Here is a 19,890-nt window from a genome sequence, read left to right as displayed (position 1 = left end):
GAAGCATGACTGGTTCCAGATCCAATTCTGCTTACACCACTATTCTAATTCACATAACCTGATGAAACAATGGGGGATTCATACTCATCAACACATTTCAAGCTATCAGTCTTTCCTACTCAATGCCATCACCAGTTGGGACTGCACATGAACACTTCAGGCTTGTTTGTTCAGAAGGGCTTTTGTAAAAGAACCAGAGTACTGAATGGCCTCCAGACTCTGGTTAGCAATGCCAACATTTCCTTAGCATTCAGCCACTCATTGGCTTTCATGGGTCTGTCCACATTTTATCTTTGCTTTCCAAGTGTTCCTCTCATTTCTTTCCTCCTTATCCTCTTCCAAAATGCTGAAGATCCTCTAATTACCCCTCTCCTCCTACTGTTTCTGAATGATCCCACCCACTACTAGCCTATCCCATGATGCTGTCCTACCCTCTGCTGCTGGCTCCTCTCTGTCATTACTGATAACTTTATGATGTTTTGCTCACAGATGTCCCGCAACATTTCAGCTCAAAAGATCTACATGAGCCATTTGAATTTCCAATGCTTTCTATTAAGCTGCCCCACATTTGTGAAAACTTTGAGCTCGCTATATATTATCTTTAAAAATCTCATAACATTTACCTGGTGCCACAATACCACAGACACGGATTGGCAGTTAAATGGTTTGCATGCCGTGATTACCGCTCACAGTGCTGACCGCAGTTCTCACCTTTACCTGGTGCTTCCCTTCTCTCTTCTCATGGTTTACATTACAAATATCATAGCTGTTGTCTTAAACTAGTATGTAAATGGTTTTGAATAAGAACCAGTCTACATGTTCATTTCCACTAGCCTAGAGGCCTCATCTTCCAGGACATATTTCAGTGCAAACAGAAGTTTTAATTTTGTTTTTAATAGCCATCAAAGCATTCATATAAGGGTGAGTGTTCCTCATGCTCAGAAAAATATAATGAGGTAATATGGAATATCTTAAGAAAATTTCCAGAAATGAGGAGAGAGCAAAAAGAAAAATAAGAACAGAACATCCTAAAAGCAAAGTTCCCTAATTGCAGAACATGCAATGCAAGGAAATAACAATACTCTCTCCTGTTATTTAGAAGCACCCCTTGCTAATTTAGCCTTTGAACAACTTGAGACATTGGCTGCATAACATCAAGCAACATGTAATGTTGTATAAAATATAATTGCTTAATAACAAATTGTTGAATAAATTGAAGCGTGTTCTTAAGAGAAAAGGAATGCGTTTTCCCAGTAATTAGCTTTTTAATTCTGATTAGCCAGACTATACACTTATTCTGCAGGTTATAATGACCAGGTCTGCATAGGGTAAAGTCTCAGCCTTCAGAAGCACCACAATTACCTTGCTAATCTGAATCACATACAAATCAGAATTCCACTAATGTTGACAGAATGCTAACCAGTACATGCAGAATTCTGAGCCAGTTGGTAGAGCCTACCCCATACACAGCAGGGACGCGCAAAGACACAATATGAGGTCCTCAAAGGAGTACTGCTAAATTAGCATACTATTCTGTACCAAAAGTGCTGCCAGGTAACAATCCTCCTGCTCACTCTGGGGCTATCTGCAGCACCACATTGTAGACAGCATTTCCAAAGACAGAATTTAAGGCGATTCAAATGCTAACAACTAAACAACAATAACAATTGTAAAGATAATAATGTTACAACATATAATGTTTTTAAGCATATATCCCCTTACATTTAATTGGAGTTATATATACATTTAAAACCCAGCAAACATAACCCACGAACAGCTTGAGTAGGTCTAGGAAACACTCTGGAAGAAGTACTTGCAAAGAAACCCCTTGAAGGACCATATCTGTTTTACTACAATGTAACAGGAGATTCTACTCTCTCTTGCTTCCATAAGAAGTAATTAAAATATTGAAGAAGTTGTTACATTTACAGGGAGTTAATAAAAAATACTATTTAAATTTTTTTTTAAAATCACTCTGAAAGAAAATAAGGCTAAAATTGAGTAAATTTATAGTAAACTGTAAGAGCAGAAGCATAATCTACGAAGGAATCTCCAGGATCACTTGGTGCTACACGCACCGACCACATCTTTGTTGTATCACATGCACTCCTCTGAGCATTGCAAAGCACAAAACATATTTCAAGGGATCTCTTAATCTCTTGAAAGTGGACACTGAAAGGAGGAAGTCAGTTTCTCAATTCTTAAGCCTGCTAGTGACAAGCCATGGATGAGAACAGTTTCCAGAATTTCACTCCACTATTCAAATCAGGGCCAAAATGAGATGTTATATGATCTTTCCACTGATGTTAATGTTATGAATGCTAGCATCGGAAGCTGAAAGTCTTGCCTCTCACCCCTCCACTCCCAGTAAGGGACTGCCTCCAAAAAAAGGCTGAAAATATATCTGGAAGGTATGATTTTCAACCTACTTAATTATATTTGTACAAAAAGCTGCATGGACACTCTTGTTTCAGCTCCCACTAGGTTTACTTTAGTTTTATTTACGTTCTTTTTCTTAGGAACGCATTTAAGTTCCACAGAGTAAGCTGCCTTCACATCACAAAACAGAGTCCATAAAGGGATTTCTAAAAGTTTACTTACATAGTGCAGCTCATGCCTTTAAATAAACTTTCTCATGTGAACAATATCAAACGACCGCTTGTCTCCAAATTCCCCAAACAAATTTAAAAGCAAAGTGCATTCTTTCCTTTCCAGCACAATCAGAGACTACTGACTCAGTGATGCTACTTCTAGACAATACCCTTTTTATTCCTTGTATGCTCTTAAGGGATCCCCAGGGAAACTTACCCATTTCTAACAAACTACAAGCGTACACAGCTGGAATTTTAGAAATACTTCTAAATAAGCCACACAGAGAGAAGAGATTTCAAAGGTAGCACATTTCATGATGGCCCCACAAAGCCAGCAGTACATCACTTACCAAGAAAGAAGATACGAGTATGCACAATAGGTGTACTGGAATATAACTAAGCAGGAAAGATCCTTTTACATATAATCATTGTTGAAAACAGATGTGCATTTCATGCTTCCAATGAGATTTGATAAAGTCATAGCTACAGAATAAGAAAATAGGTTAGACAAGGCACTGGAGGGGTCATCAAGTTTCCAACAAATGAAATAGAGCTCCATGATCTAACCAATTAAACCCCATGAACCACTGGGAGGTAAAATAACCAAGATTTTCCTTAAATGTTTCAAATTAGTTAAGTTACATCTGCTCTTCTGGACACATCAGCTAAGCAAGCACTGGAGTGGCAATGCCCAGTTTCCAGCTCTTTGACTTTGTTTTCAAGAAAAATCAAATGCCATACATCACAAGGGACAGAACTAAAAGGCATAAGATAGAAAGGTGACGTTAAGCAGGCTCACTGGACCCCATTCACAATCTCAAAAGTAGCTGGATGCATTTGATAAAAAGCGATTGACATTTGTTTTCCTCAGTAGACCTAATTAGGTCTGACATACATCCATTCACACTCAAATAGGCACAGAAACCTTCAAGGTTATTTTCCAATTATTTCCACATATACTATCTCATTCTGAAAGTTCTGGGAATCTGAACCTTCAAAAGATGCTACAGGTACTGCTCATGTGTCTTCTCTCAGCTCTCAAACGCTTAATAAGAAAAATACTTGTTATTTAAAACTCATGGCTTTCAATATAGGAATTCTAATCTCAGCCTCTTTGATCCCATTTTTATTTGTGGTTGACAATTTTTAATCACACAAATGGTATAGCACTGCTGTAATATTGTAAAGTTCTTTTAAATGCCCAAAAGCCAGTCCTGTTCCTAACACTATTATTAATGCAATAACATTAATATCCATCTGAAAAGCGTAAAAGGTACAAAAGGATGGCAAAGTAAATTTTCACACATGGAAGACATTCAGATAATACAGCTTCCCCAAAGAGGTTAAGAGCGATTAAAGTTAAGATAAAGGTCACTTGAAAAGACACATCGTATTTAGCATGGTATCACGGGGGTGGTGGTAGAATCCCCAGACCAAAGGAGTCTCCTCTCTTTGCTTTTCTCATAAAAGCAGAGCTTGCTCTAGGTTTATATAAACATTTTTATGAAATGTCAGCAGCCCATCAGTAGCCACCTGCATTTCCACAATGGTCAGTTTACCTCATAAATGGACTGAACTCTTAACTTAGTCTCTGAATACTATAACATTCTGAATCCTGTCTCCTAAAAGATATTTTTTCCTGTGATTTTGTAGTCAGCTGTATCATGAAAACAGCAGTCAAATAAAAAATGCAATCAACAGATTATGTCAGAAAAACAAGCCAAAAAAAAAAAATCCTTGGCGAGACCTGTATTTTTTTTTCTATACCAAATCTGTTCAACTACATTTGCTTTGCTTCTGATAATGGCATTCAAACTGTGAGAAGCAGAGGCCACAATCCTGAATGAACATCCAGAGTGTCAGGACAGAACCTCCCTAATACATGCAAAATGTTATAAAGCACTAGCATGTCAAAAACTAAAGTGAATTATCAGGTTTGTAGAATATCATGAGAACAGCATCAGAGTGTTTTCTAAACAACACGTGTTCACCTAACCTTGAATTCCCATATAAATGTAATGATCTGCAAAATACCTCTTTGGCAAATACCTATGCTTTTGTAGCTGCTGGGTTTTTTGACTGCCAGTACTGTAAGCTATGCCTCTGCACAGACTCTGAACACCTCCCTGTTGAGTAGGACTCCATGAAAGTGCTAGGTTCAGTGAGGGGGCTTCTCTGTGCAAGATGAGACTTTTAAGTCTTCTAGGCAGGAATAGCATTTTGTCATCTATCTCCTCTACCACAGATGTCCTGCAAGGACTTGAGGATGCTAGAATAATACAGCAATAATACATTCAAAATTCAGCCTTCTACATAAACCGAAACTTCAGAAGTATAAAGCTGCATATAAATGCCTTCCTAATTTAGACTTCTCTATATTATATTCAGAGAAGCTTACTATGTTCACCTCTGTAACGTATCATATGTATCTTACAGTGTTCTCCGTCGTCTTATTCTGGAAATCCTACAACATCATTTTAGAATTTGGTGCTGATGCTAGCACATTTCAAACCTTAAACTCATTCAGTTCATTTTTCACTCTCACAGGAGACTGGCTTTACTTCTATCCTCTAAGGAAGTTCATAGCATGAATGGCAAAATGCCAGGAATAATTAGGAAAACTAGTTTTATGCCCCTGAAGAACAAAATGTCACCTTTGTCCTCTCAGGCAGGGTGCTGTCTTCTCTAAATAAAAAAAAAATGGCTTTTGGCATCCATCAAGTAAAATTGAGCCAGCATATCATTTAGAGACTACCTGTATTTATTCCTGAACCACACTCCATTTCTTTCTTCTATTTTATGACATTACCTTCTGCACCCTCTATCATCATAGCCTACTGTGAGAGTGGCAGCGGAAAAAAATACTAGATTCAAAATGCCTATTCCCTTCCCTAGGGAAATCACCTATAGCTTTTGCTACTCCAGATTATTCAGCACTTGTGATATAACAGTCCAGAAAATACTCTTCCCATCTTCCTCCTCTGCCTCTTCTTCTCCCCATACCATCTTGATGGATTTTATTTCTGTGAAGCAGTTATGAACTACCAAGCACCAGCATTTGACATGCCCATCCAGGACCATCAAAATAAATTAAAATTCCAGGCAGAGGGTTAAATATAACTCAAAATATAAGTACAGTTGCCTCTTGATGCAAGATATCAAGGAAAACATCCCAGTGTCATACCCTTTTCCTAAGTGCTACAGTCTTCTACGTTAGTAGCTCAAACTAAGTACGTAGCAACTAAAAAAGCCCAACTAAACAACAACAACAACAAAACATTTGTAGAGTAAGAATATAATTTGTTTCAAAGCTCCAACTTGTGCGCCAAGGTGTGTTGCAGAGCCAGTGGTTTGTTGCACATCACCCTTCAAGTGCTGACATGTTTTGACAATGCTGCCACCAATTCTGATTTTTAAAGCTGAAGAGAGAGTGTATGTTCACCTCAGCCATCTGCCAATGCAGCACATGAACACATTGCACACAGCTTCCATAACTCTTGTACCTCAAATCATCAGCAATCCTGTAATTTAAGGCATGCTTTCTCATTGGAGATAATAACAACTGTATAAATTACACTGACAACAGGCAGGGTTTGTCTCTATAGTGACATGCACAAAAATGACAAATTAATTCTGTCAGTATAAAGTGGATTAAACTACAGAGAAGCTCTTTGTAGATACATTTTCTTGCTGATTTTTACCCTCAGAAACATATACTCCGAGTTTGTGAAAAAAAAAAAAATTAGGAACCATTTTCTGAAAGAAGCTTTCTTTTTGGTAATCTAAAGCCCCTTTTGGACATCAAAAGAAAGTAAATTCACAGGAAACTCCTGTCATAGTCTCTAGAATACATTTCTGTTTCTTATCAACACAAGATCATCTGCAAAAACTAACAGAATAAGAGAATTATAGACGTCCAGATTTTTTTCTAGGTAATCTCTCTGAAACCACTAGAAATTCAAATGCCAGTTAGCAGCGGTATGAAAACTGATGAAATGACATCACAGAGACAGATTTCACTGCCTGGTAAATTCACAGCAATTGCTACACAGTTTTCACTCCTTATTTCAGAACTTACAGAGCTTCACTCCTCAAACCCCTTTTCATACATTTTCGTACTTTTCATGTCACCTATGACTTTGCTAAAAGTCATGTTTGGATAACTACCATTACTGTACTGCAGAAGAAAGCATCAGTAATTTACAGACTGAAAACTTCAAAACACAAGAGTAAGCCCTGCTTGTCTGAGTAGCCCAACTGGAGCCAGTATAATCGAGTGAGAAAGTCTGCAGACACGGCATGTCCTTCAGCACCTGATACGCATATAGAAAGCTCTCTCTGCCTCTACATATATGATTCCTAAATACAAATCTCAATCCCTATGCTTTTGTACATCTAAGTCTTCAGATCATCTAGTCCATTCCTCTGTCCCTAAGGAGAAACACCTCTCTAGACAATTCCTCTGTCTACCCCTGGTAAAGGGGAGGCTCCCACTGACAGGGACTACATCATCTTCTCAAACAACACATTCCAGTGCTTCCACCTGCTACCTATACTTTTCTACCCTAACATCTAACTTGAGCCTTCTTTGCTGCAGTTGAAATTAATTTCTTATTCAACTGTAACAGGGCATAATTCCAAGGTCTGTTATGTAAGCTGTGAATGGGACAATCCTCTGCAGATAACCTTCACAGCTGGCAGTCTCTTCCACTGCGGGCTTCCCTTCCCACATTCTCCTCTTTCGATAGGCTCTTCCACTTGAGAAAAGTAACAAAACACCTTTTACCTACTGCTGTAATCATAAGATGCATATTTTCCGTATGTATTTGCCATTGGGGGAAAAGAAGAAAAGGGAATATTAAACAGCAAAGGATCAGACCACAAAACCACAAGTTTATAAACTCTCACAAAACATGAATAGCTCTTCCCATATATTCATAAATTTAGATTTCCTCTCCGCTGTTCTAATTTACATTCTTTGGGCTGTATAACTGCATTATTTGAGAGTTCAGTCCCCTTTTTAATACTCTGAAGCCTTACATTTATTCAGTTCCAACTCTGTTCTCAAACGACACTGGCTATTTATTTCAGCAAATGTATTCAGCAAATGTAAATCTGGGTGAGAAACAGAATAGTTGAGCATAAAGTTGTATAGGTTCAGTATAACTATTCACTCCGCTGTCTAAACTCAAGCCTTTTCTTCCTCCTTGTGGGATTCCCAATTACAATATTTATAGATAAATAAGGATGGAATCTATGGAAATAATTTTAAAGCTTCTGCTAGTTACTGTGAACTATCAATAAATTCAGCACACTATGTATAGTCTTACTGCAGTAAGTTCTTGCTGCCTAGGAACCATAACCACACGCTACAGGGGTTTTTGAGGGGTTTGTTTGGTTTTTTAAACATACGACTTACTCAAAACATGAGGAAGTACAGTCCTCAATTTCTGAACCGCATCACAAGAGCTCTGAAATCTGCTCCCAGTTCTCAAAGACCTCCTATGCAACATGAGACTAGTCACTTGATGCTGCAGTACTCCAGGATATGCCAATATACCAGTTCCTTTCTTTTCCCGTAATCTGTCCTGATGACTTAAATAGTGAGGAAAATAAGTCTCTCCTTCAGTGGACTAAGCGTTTCAGATTTACAGATTCAGAGGCCAGAAAGTATTGCTGTGACAATCTATTTTAGCCTTTTGTATAAAAGGCATAGCCTGAAATTCATTCTTATTTCAAGTAAAGTATGACTTGCAACTAATTTACACGTATGAAGAATCCACCTTTCTCTAGGTACAATGTTCAAAGGGCTGGTTATTCTTCTCCATGTTAAAAATCCGTACCTAATTCTAGTATGAATTTATTTGGCTCTGATGTCCAATCTCTGGGTCTTGTTATGCCTTTGTCTGCCTGACAAAACATAGCCACTGCAATACCAATGCAAATAATAAATTACACTGTGTTATCTAAACAGCATTCCTCCTTAACTGCACCCCTGGGGCAGCTCTAACTGTACCTTACTGGAGCTAGTTGACACTTAAAGCTCTTGGCAACAAGTATGCTATCAAACATCTGTTGTGACACACCTTTTCAGCGCCCTCTCCCACACCATATGGCCATCTCCACTGAGAGGTACTGCAAGGCCACGACCCAGCTCTCATCACTCCCTGTCCTCTCTGGGGAAGCCAGACACTGACTGATAATTTCACACAGGCTTCACACTCCATCAGCAGGAAAAACAGCCTGCTGCAGTGAAAGGAAATGTGCAGAGCATGTTCATGTTGCAACACACTCTGCCCATGGCCCTGCCCAAAAATCCTCCTCGTGGAGGTGCAGCATACTCTAAAAGAAGGGATTTTTTTTTTTCCTTCTAGCATTGCTGTTGCTCCTCCCAAATGACAACTTCTGTGCTCTCTGTGTTTTAGGGCTTACACTTGGGGCTTTTTCAACAGAACTACAGGAGCTGTGGGTGCGAGGGGAGAAAAAAAAACAAAAAACCAAAAACAGTCACAGAAGACAAAGCAAAACATTACATGGTAGATCTAGTTTCCTACTGACTTAGAGGTTTGTTGGCACAAAAATTTAACTTATGACCTTATGACAGGATGGCAGACTAAGACAGAAGAAGAAATTTTTCCACAGGCTCACATGACGAAACTCCTTACTCTGAGTCAGGTTAGTACAGCAGCAGCATTACTACTGACCAATATGTAAGAAAAATAGTCTAAATAAAGACACAGGGAACTAGGAAATCGAGTTTCCAAGCGAAAACCCTACCAGTCAGTTCAAGGAAGAACATCTGATCTCAGTGATTTTATTTCCCACAGTTACAAAATAACCATTTAAATCCTCTGTTCACAGTTACTGATGTCATTAGAAATGTACAAAGACTGTGCATACAGTACAAAATGTCATTCCCACAGTGGATTCTGGGCAAAGAAAGAAGAGCTAATAGGACAGCACTCTCAATAACAGCAGCAATATGCCAGCACCCTAAAAAGACAACAGGATTGCAGATAACACCCTTCATTCTACTTTGAATCCAGCGATAGCTGTATCTGGAGCAAAGTTCTATGGCAGTGACCTTTCAAGACCACTGCTGTCAGAAGTCCAGAAAGCCAAACATTAAGTTACCCTTAACAACAGTTTCCTCAATATTGCACACACGCACACACCCTTGTTTTTTTAAGTAAAATTAAATCAAGCTTTTCTTTAAGAAACTTGAAAGGTAAATTTCCCATTTGTAGCAAGAAGTGGCAATATGGAGACAGATGCTTTCATAGCAGAGCTCAATCATCTCCAGTGTACCAAGGTCAACTCATTATGAAAGGAGGTGGTCACGCACTGCCCAAGAGCTGTTCTCATTGCATCTGCAGCAGCAAAGCCACCACACCACTTCCTTTGGCAGTCCAAGCTGCAGATCTTCAGCTGCTTGACTCTCAAGCTGCCCCCTTAACATTTTTGTTCTTTTGGATTTGCAGTATGGCAAACACTGCTTAGATGGTTATTAAGTGTAACTGTAAACCGGGCAGAGAAGGTGCCCCATAGAGCACACTCTACACTCACAAGGCTGTGCTTTACCCCAAACAGCTTGCAGAGCACTCATTTCCAGAAGTGAAAGTGTACCCTGCGTTGAAGTATCTGCATTAGAGGCTTTCGGTTATGTAGTTAAAGCTGACAAAGATCCTGACACCTGTAAGCATTACAGATACACAGGTCAAACTCTGCAGAACAAACCTTGCCTTACCCTTTGGAATTTCCCCCATGAATAAAACTCTTATCAAGAGTGCAAAGTCTCAAAATGGAGCACCTGGAGATTGACTCTGTATCTGCACAGTTGCTCTGTGACTCAAGTCAACCTCAGGAAATTTTCAAGTGATCTAAGTCACACCATCTGCTGGACAACTGCCTAGGTGTGGTTTCAACCCAGCATCCTTTTAACTCATCCTGAGCAACTGGAACTTTGGCCTGTGCTTAGGTCTGGTCTATACAACAATGCTTTGCTTGCCACAGCTAGATCAGCTATAAGCATAAAAGCAAGTAAATCTCATACATATATACACAGAGATTTCATTGACATACCAGTGCCCTTCTGCTCTGGAAACAGAATTGTACTCTTCTTTCATATATGCTTATATGGCACACAATTGTAAATTGTTTGTGGGAAGAAAAAAAAAAGGATCATCTCCGCTGACAGCTATTGCTGTGCCTCCACCAGGCAGGTCCACAGACACCCTTATGGACACTGTCACAGAAGTCAAAGCTTTTCCATATGAGGAACTCTGTAAGGCCCCAATACTCTATAGCACCAACATATTTTACTTTTGCAGCAAAACAAGCTTCTTTGCGTCAGACACACAGACAGCTTTTACCACCAAAGCCACTGAACAATTTGGTGGAAAACTGTACATATAAATACTTCTGAACTACTCCCTTATTGCTGTGCTGTGCCCAGGAACAACGTTGACAGAAAATTTTGGAGAAAGAACAGAAGGGAAATGAGGAACTACAGTAAAAGCAAAAAAGAAATAGAACAAAACAGAACCCACATCAGCAGCCACAACTACAAAATAAATCAATTGTGAGGGGACAGGTTCCTTTCCCACTGAATTCACTGGCCAGCTTCCCATTTATTTCAATTGGGCTGATAAACACGTGCATCCCTCCAGCTTCTGTCCTGCCAGAGAGGAAGGCTGGCAGACAATCCATCAACACAAGCTACAAAGAATCAGCACTAGCGCTGAGCAAATTCGACTGCCATTCGGAATAAAATTCAAAGCTAGGAAATGACAGGAAAAGCTTTCCAGCAGCTTCAACTGCAACTGGATGTACAGCAATAGCTTTAATTTAAAAGCAATCCAAAAGCTACTATGCGTACTCTCTGTGTAAAATTTAACTAACTGAATGTTCCCGTAGCAACTTTAAATCCTCAATTCTCTTTTTAATTATGCAAAGGCAGTACTACACAAATACTGTTAATCATATTCTTCATGTTTAAGGTCAGAGCTGGACGGAAAGGAGAACCTGTTTCCATAAATTACTTACATGTAAGTCAGCACAGCTATAATTTACAGAAAGATGTAAACCAAAAATGTTAAGAACTCGTTATATCCTTCACTGTGATCAGGTAGAGTGACTTTGGCAGAAAGGACAACTGACCGTCTGTTCCTTTCCATTGTTAAGTTATTTGGCAATAAATCAGATTAGTTAATCCTGCAGGACACACTGCAAATTCCCCTCTCTCTGTAGAGATCAGAGATGGGGCATGTTCTATGACATACCAACAAGGAGGCGTATACATCAGAGGTATCTCCAGTTGATTTACTATATTTCATATTGGGTAAGATTTACCACTGGGTTTTTGTTTTTTTCCATTTGTTTGTAGGTTGTTGTTTGTTGTGGTTTTAGTTAGCTTCTTTTTTCTTTAATCCACATTTTTCAACGCTAGCACTTTGAGACCGGCATAGATTATTTTTGTAGCACACAAATTTGTTAAATTCCTAGCTAATAATTTCCGTGGACAAAGCATCAGTTAACAGTACTGTTCTTCAACGTCCTAATCCCTTAGGTTACATCCAAACCTAAAACTCACTAGAAGTGAAAAGCTACTGAGAACTGACTTATGAAGAGAAGCTGCTAGCCCTTTTACTTCTTTTCAGGTGGTTTGTTTGCTTGGGTTTTTTTTAGGTTATTTGGGGTTTTTTTCCTTTTTAAGACTTTGATGTTAGGTTTTACTCTCAATGCTGCTATTTCCTGCATAGATTAAGCTTTGATTAATGTCTCGGGATGTTAAAATCTAAAGCAAATCCACAAGTATGCCTGGGATTTGTTATTTTGGATCTTGAAATATCTGAAACCTATATGTATTATGTTTTCTCCTGTGTAAACAAACTGCCTCATTTCTTTGCTTCATATTCAATTTCTCCATAAATCAGACTTGGATGAGCTTTGCCAAAAAGAAAAGTCTCTTCTGTTCTCCACTTCCAGAAAGTAAAACTAGCTTTTTAAATATATATATACACACGCGCACGTGCATATATATATATATATATGTATACACACAGACTTGAGATATAACATAATGCTAAAGCTGCTGTGAAACTGCAAAATATCTTGAGCTGATCAGAGACATGCAAGCAAAATGCAGTAAAAAACCCCAAAACCTTGAAGTCCACTCTTTTCCCTTGACTTCCTGTCATTTAAGATTAATATTTTACTCTTTAAAGACTAACATATTTAAATTGTTTCCAGCAGTCCTGCACACATTTAATTGGATACAAACAACACGAACATTTTGATGTCTGGAATAAGTATATTTCCCACCTCCTTATCTGATGTTAAATCAGAGGAATAAAAAAAAATAAAGAAAAAAAGAGAAAATACATTAAGAGGCCAGGTAGTATTTCCTAGCTTTAAGGCTCAATCTGCTACACCTAAGTGACTCCTCACAGAACTCTGTGTAAGCTGTTCTTGAAAGCTTCAACTGATAGAAAATAACAAGACCTTCCAAAAGGAATTTATCCAAGTGTTTTACTATCTGTGCAAGCAGTATTGAACGTACGTTTTTGTTTCAGAAGCTCCAGTGACATCATTATTGCTCTTATACTCCGGTGGGGTCTTTAGAGGATTATTTTGTTGTTTTGGTTTGTTTTTAAATCCCTTCAGTCCCCTCCACCATTATATTCCCATCCAACAGAATGCCAGCTACACCCTATTAGTGACCGCAAGATATAGAACTATCAGTGCACTGACACTGCATGAGATAAGAATCTATCATTCACACAGAAAAACAGCAACTAGCTTTGATGGCAACTTATTTCAAAAGGGGGCTCTGTGTATGTGTACAAAAAAAAGTGTCCTTCCTATTAGCTCAAATGGTTAAAGATGGCTTGCTGCCCCATTCCAAATAACACACCAGCATATAAAGCATTAACAACAACAAAAAAAGATAAAGAACTCCAAAAGCTATCAACGTGTGAAAGCAAAGATCTAACAGAAAGTGGTGAGGTTAACAATGATTACATCTGCTAAAAGCCATCTGTAATACTTCACTTTAAGTACACCTGTAAGTAATCTATACAATAATACTTACAGAACTGCTGACCCAGCTCAGCGAATTAACAAGCAGCAAGGTCCGAGGCTGAATATTTACAGCTACCTCAAAAACAAGCTAAGGCTTCCCAGGTAACTTGAATAAATGAATGGTGTTACTACTTTTATGAAAGCATGAGCAGGAGCAGGTCAGCAACATTCACATAAAATAAAGTGTTTCAATTAAAAACATATAGCAATGTAACACCCATATGGAAGTGCTTGCTAATTTCATTGAGGAACTTCTGATATATTCTAAAAGGACTGACACCCTTTTTCAGCTTTGGTAAACTCAATCACAGGTTTTAAATGACATGATTTGCCTAAAAACTTCACTACTCTGACCCAACAGCAGTGGCACAAAACCTGTAAAATTACAGAGCAATCCAATAGTCTAGGACTCCATTTTCCATATGCCTCTACTGTTCAGAAGCTAACACAGACCATTAGGTTGATTTCCTAACCCTGTGACTTTCTTGATTTCTACCACAAAATTTTGTTTATTAAACTGCAAGACAATGCATCATAGAGACCATGCAGAACTCTAGCAAAGGGGCATTTAGATGGTTATTGATGCTTACGCTAGGCTGGAGGTCATTCAGTGAATGGCAAACATGTCACTGTTTTACAAATAACTTTCAATTCTTAGTGTCAGAGAAAAGGGAACGTTAAGGAAGGAGTTTAAGCCCCAGGCATTTAAAAAGGAATATGGTGATATAATGCTTTCAGAGGTAACTTGTTTAGAGTCAGTAGCATTTCCAGGAGAAGACATATAGTCAAGCAAGAAACAGTCAAGCTTGCGGAATGATGGAAGAGCATTCACAGCGTATTGTTGCTTCCTCTTGTTGTCTTTGCTTTAAATTCAATGCAGAATTTTTATAGTCCCTTTGCACAAAGGGACAACTATAAATTACCACATAATTCTGAAGCAGACTTTGTTGTGGCTGTGTCTCTCATGACATATAGATGACCTTGCTTCAGTGGGATGAAGCTAGCACACCCTTTTCTCAGTGGACCAAGCCTTAACCACTAGCTCTCAATGCAGCATAGTTCACAAGTGCATTTGGTCACAGAACTCAGGGCACAGAGAAGTGGGGACAGGGGGGAACCAATCCTCACCAGTAGCACAGGCTCCTGTCAGTCATAGGAAACTCAGCTCCAATAAACCCTCTGCAAGGCACAGAAGAAAGCAGGACTAGATTTGCTTCTGCTTTGCAGTCCCTCCACCTCAAGGCGGCAAGACACCCCTAATGGGAGGTGCTGGATTATAAACTGAGGAAAATACCCCCCTTCTGCATCACTCCACTTGATAAAACCAATAATGAACTGCATTTTAAGGACTGTGCAAGGCAAAAAAAAAAAATCATTAATCACATCTGGAGATGAGTGAGAATCCAGGCCACATTACAGCACACAATATAAAACGTTCCCTGTGAGAAACGCATCTTAGTAAACTGGCACTCTGCCCTTCTAAAAGTCTCAAGTGGTATTCAGGGATGTAGGGGAATAGACAGGGATCGGCGACCGGAAGATTACGGGATGTGACGGAAAGATAGACTCCTCCCCATAGGAGTGGCAGGAACAGGAACCGCAAGAGCTATATAAGTGTGTGACGCAGCCAAATAAACGGACATTTTGTATCCATCATATTGATGTCTGTGCATCATTGTCCCCAGGGCGGGTAGAGCCCTGTGTCCCGGAGGTATGCGGCCCAAGATAAGTTCTCCCGCAGAAGCGTACAGCTACACAGGGGCAGCCTTATTAGAGGATGCTACAGTATTTCTGCTGTTAAGCAGTCACAAGCATAGCAGACTCAGCTCCTAAAGTTCATGGTATTAAAAAAATAAATTAGAAACACTTGCCTCTCTGCAGAAGTGCCTGCAGCACAGTCTGGGACAAGCAGCAGGAGGCAATGATAGTACAAGAAAAGGGTATAAACAGCAGGAGGGAAATGTCTAGTCTATCAAAGGAAGCTCCGGAAGGAACCAAGCTACTCCGGTCATGATTCACAGGCCGTAGTGTGACATCACTGATTATGAGCTTTCTACAACAGCTGCATCACAGCTTTACCCTGTGAAGCTTCTGCCTGACCCTTTCAGAGCAGCATACAGGACTTTAGGGTGGGCTTCTATGAGTGTTTTTAATGGTTTCATTTCATGAGGAAATAAAAATATACCCGTTTTAGTATGCAATACTCAAATTTAGAGTTCAACCCCACTTTTAAATTCTACCTCATTACCCATTCTAAACTATATTAAGCAAATCAACGCAGTTCTGAAGTACACAGCACAGCTTTCTGACTGTAGCACGGTCATTTTCAACTGTGCTCCACCTGTTTGACTGAATAATGTTCAAAGCCTCTGAGCATGTTAGTTTAGCACAGCAGTTCTCAAACGTCTGCTAGATGGACCTCAGTCAGGTGCTAAACAGGGAGATATATAGTCTACTATCTAAATAAGAATTCACTCTAACTACACTGATTAAAATTACTAAGGCACACGTGGCCCTGAAATTCCAGTTCAGGTACCTAATATTAGTTTCCAAACCTGTGTTTTATTCTATTCCATATAAAATCAGAATAATTCCTGAACACCTTCCAAAAAAAGAAAGTAACTAATAACCTCCAAACATAGCTGATAAAACTTTCACATTCTCCCCACTACGACATGCCACTGTGTTTGCACAAGGCTTTAGAAAGCAACCAGAAACATTACATACATTGCTATACATTTGTATTAGTGAAGGCAAGGGGACAAGGTCCATAGTACTTCAACATCCTCACAAGAGTTTATTTTGTAGCCTCATGTCTAGCCTCTAGGAAGCATCATGTTCTCTGCATACTAGCCTTGTATTATTTGGAAACTTGAATACATACCCCATTAAAGCACACAGAAGAAGAAACACTAGTACTTCTTCAAGAAGAATTTGGGAGGCTCATTTCATCTGCCCGATTTTGAAAGCCTTATTTCTGACTTCACTAAGTAGGATACCAGATTTTAAACTGTGGAATTGCCAAATAAATCTGCTCAGCCTTGCATACTTTGAGCAGGCTAAACCAGCCTGAAATGCTGGTAATGGATGTCTGTAATGATGACAAGGATCCAGATGCAGTACGACTGTGCACTTCATAGGCACGCTATCCTGTATAACCAAGTCGATTCGAATACTTGCAGCATCCATTTCTTTAGAAGAAGCAGGCTTCTTGACACCCAGCTGAAGCCTCTAGTCTGATGAGGCTGTGGACCATTTGAAAACTGTGAGCAAACATGCCAAATCTTCAACTCCAACCAGACATAACCAAAGGGGAAAAAAAAAAAAAAAAAGATAACTCCTGGAAACTGGGGCATATGGTAGTCCTAACATCATACAAATGCCTATCAAAAGCAGCTATCTTAGAATATAAATAGCAATGTCTGTTCTTCCCCAGGGATAAATTCTTAAGGTACATTTTTGTATCTCTTCACTATATACTCTTAGTAAGTAGTTATTCCTCATTTCATACAAGAGGACACCACACTGCAACGAATCAAAGTTAACCCACTAAAATCTCACCTCCAGGCCCATTCCCTCTTTCTACCCAAAGCAATGAGGCATCTCAAAATACACACACACACTCCTGAGTCATATATACATTTCTGGCAGGAATCCCTTGAGTACAGCTTTACCCATTACTACCTTTGAACACACCCTGAAGAAGTTCTAAAAAAACACATTAGACCAAAAAGTGATTTTAAAGAAGTGGGAAGAGTTTAGACATGCTCTTAAACTGCTAGCTGTAAAAATGTATTGATTTGTTTAAAACTGTACATTCTGTTAAACTCTTCCCTTCCTCCAGATCTTACTAGTAAATAAATAACAACATATACCTCACCACGGCACCGTAAGTCTCAGTACCAGAACAGAGCAGTGTTAGAATTCAGCTGCTACACCAAAATGATTTTTATGCAGCTTTAAAATTACATTATAGAAAGATAAAAATATTTACTGTTTATAATGGTATTATTGAATAGCAAATTGGGCCCTATTGAATTAGATACTGGAAACACAGAGTGAAGAAGAGGTGCCTATTCCAAACAGCATACAAGCTACTTCGACGAGCATGTGCTTATTACAGGTAGTCTATCCTTCATGGAGATTATGAGGTTAATTACATATATTTTATATATTTATATATATATACTAATAACACTCAAGAACAGCTTAGGAAAACAACAACCAAAAAACCCAAACCCCAGAGCTTTGCCATGCAGAGCCGAAAGGCAAGTGGGGTGCACATCCGTGGAGGTTCCACGGGCGGGACCTGGACCTTTGACGCCAAAAGCACATGGAGGAAACCGAGTCGACGGGTCCCCTCGCCAAGAGACGGGCTTCACCGGAGCGCTGGGCCCGGCCAACCCGAGAAAACCGTGACAAGTTGACTGAAGATACCGGTTAAACCTAAAGGGGTTACAACTGGAAAGGCAAAGGGGTGTTACAAGGTGGCACTGCGTGGGTATATGGAGGAGACCAGCCGAAGGGCGGCGCGCTCGTGCCCGGCCTGCCCCGCGGGAGCGCAGCGCCGCTGACGGCACCGAGCGGCCCCTCGCGCCGAGGCAGCGGCCGCGCACAGGGAAGGTCGCGCCGCCGCCACCGGAGCGCTCTGAGAGCAAGCAGGCAGCGTGGGGGGGCGGCCGCGGGGCTCAGCGTGGGGGCGCCCCCGCGCCGCTCCCGCCACGCAGCCCAGCGCCCCCCGCCCGGCACGGAGGCTGCCCTGCCTGGGGTGGGGGTGAGCTGCCCGCCGCCGCCGGGGCTGCCCGGCCCCGCCCCACCACCCCACCCCCCAGCGGGTCGGGGGCGGCAGGTACCGTACCGGCGGGCAGGAGGCAGTCCAGCGGCGTGAACACGCGCTCCATGGCCCCGGGCCGCCCTGCGCGTGGGGCGGGCACACAGAAAAAGGACAGAGCACCGCGGCTCCCAGGAGAGCGGCGGGACCGGGACGGGGGGACACGCGGGGACTAGCGGTCCTCCTCCCTGAGGGAGGCCCTCCGCTGCACGGCCGCGGCGGCGGCGCCCACCCTTAATGGCGAGCAGGCAGGAGGAGGTGACGGCAGCGGCACTACCCGGGCACCTACAGCCAGGCGCCCTCCCACGCTGCCCCGGCCCCCGCCCCCGGGGTGGTGCGCCTAACCGGGCGGGGGGGGAGCGGAAGGTAAGCCGAGAGCGTCGATCGCCGCCGCGATCGTTTGCTCGGCGATGGATTCACCAGCGGGAAGGCGGGGCAGGAGAGAGAGCTCGGCGCTGCCGGGGGCGGACCGAGTCCCGCCCTCGCGGCGGCGGCTGTTAGGGCCTCTGCTGGGGGAAGGGGTGAGCGGACGGACGGACAGTCAGCTAGCTCCGCCCCGCCAGAGCTTCTGGGGACCCTGAGGCGAGGGGGAGAGGGGAACGGGGCGAGACCGGCCCGGGGGGGCGGCTGTTCCCCACCGCTGGCAGTGGGGGTTTTACCCCACCCCGGGGCCGGGCCCAGCGGCTCCCGCCGCCCCTCGGAGGCGTTTCCGACGCTTGAGCGGTGCCGGCCCCGTCGCGGCTGCGTTTGGGCGGGCCGCGAGCAGCGGTGGCAGCGTCAGGGAACGTGGCAGTGTGCTCGCTTCTTCATGGTCTACGTTACTGAACGTTTTATCTGTGTGCGGAGCGCTGCTTAGGGCAAAGAATGCTGGACACCATCGATTAAAAAGACCCCCAAATTCCAAGTCACTCTCCGTGCCAGAAGTGTTCTGCTTAAAGATCCTGTAGCGAACAGTTCACTCAAAAGTCGTTAGTAGCTTCCTGCCTGTTGAAACTGAAAAAATAAAACCTGCAGCTACAATAGCGTCTCGCTTATGAGGGAAGTCTGAGAGATCTGGGTCTGTTCAGCCTCAAGAAGACTGAGGGGGGTCTTATCCATGCTTGTAAATATCTAAAGGGTGGGTGTCGAAGAGGATGGGGCCGGGCTCTTCCCAGTTGAGCCCAACGACAGGACAGGAGGCAATGGGCACAAATTGGAACACAGGAAGTTCCACCTAAACATGAGAAAAAACTTCTTTACTGTGAGGGTGACAGAGCAGTGGAACAGGCTGCCCAGAGAGGTTGTTCAGTCTCCTTCTCTGGAAATACTCAAAACCTGCCTGGACATGTTCCTAGAGCCCCCTGCTCTAGGTCTGCCTGCTGAAGCAGGGAGGTTGCACAAGATGGT

General features: G+C 41.7%; 1 protein-coding gene across 3 annotated transcripts in view; it reads right to left on the bottom strand.

Annotated features, from left to right (window-relative positions):
• TPK1 (thiamin pyrophosphokinase 1) overlaps window positions 1-18,907 on the bottom strand; it is a 308,752-nt gene extending 289,845 nt beyond the window's left edge. For 2 of the 3 annotated variants that reach the window (XM_064443814.1, XM_064443816.1), the window contains exon 1: window positions 18,532-18,904. In XM_064443814.1, the coding sequence (XP_064299884.1) occupies window positions 18,532-18,574 (43 nt within the window). In that variant the 5' untranslated portion in view covers window positions 18,575-18,904. Of the gene's footprint in view, window positions 1-18,531 lie in introns of all 3 variants that reach the window. The other variant, XM_064443817.1, reaches the window with a different exon arrangement.
• Between the last annotated feature and the right edge of the window lie 983 nt (window positions 18,908-19,890).

Source organism: Phalacrocorax carbo, chromosome 2 (genome assembly GCF_963921805.1).
Source record: "Phalacrocorax carbo chromosome 2, bPhaCar2.1, whole genome shotgun sequence".
Classification (NCBI taxonomy): domain Eukaryota; kingdom Metazoa; phylum Chordata; class Aves; order Suliformes; family Phalacrocoracidae; genus Phalacrocorax; species Phalacrocorax carbo.
Note: the sequence above shows the minus strand (reverse complement) of the source record. Positions and strands in the feature narration are given on the sequence as shown.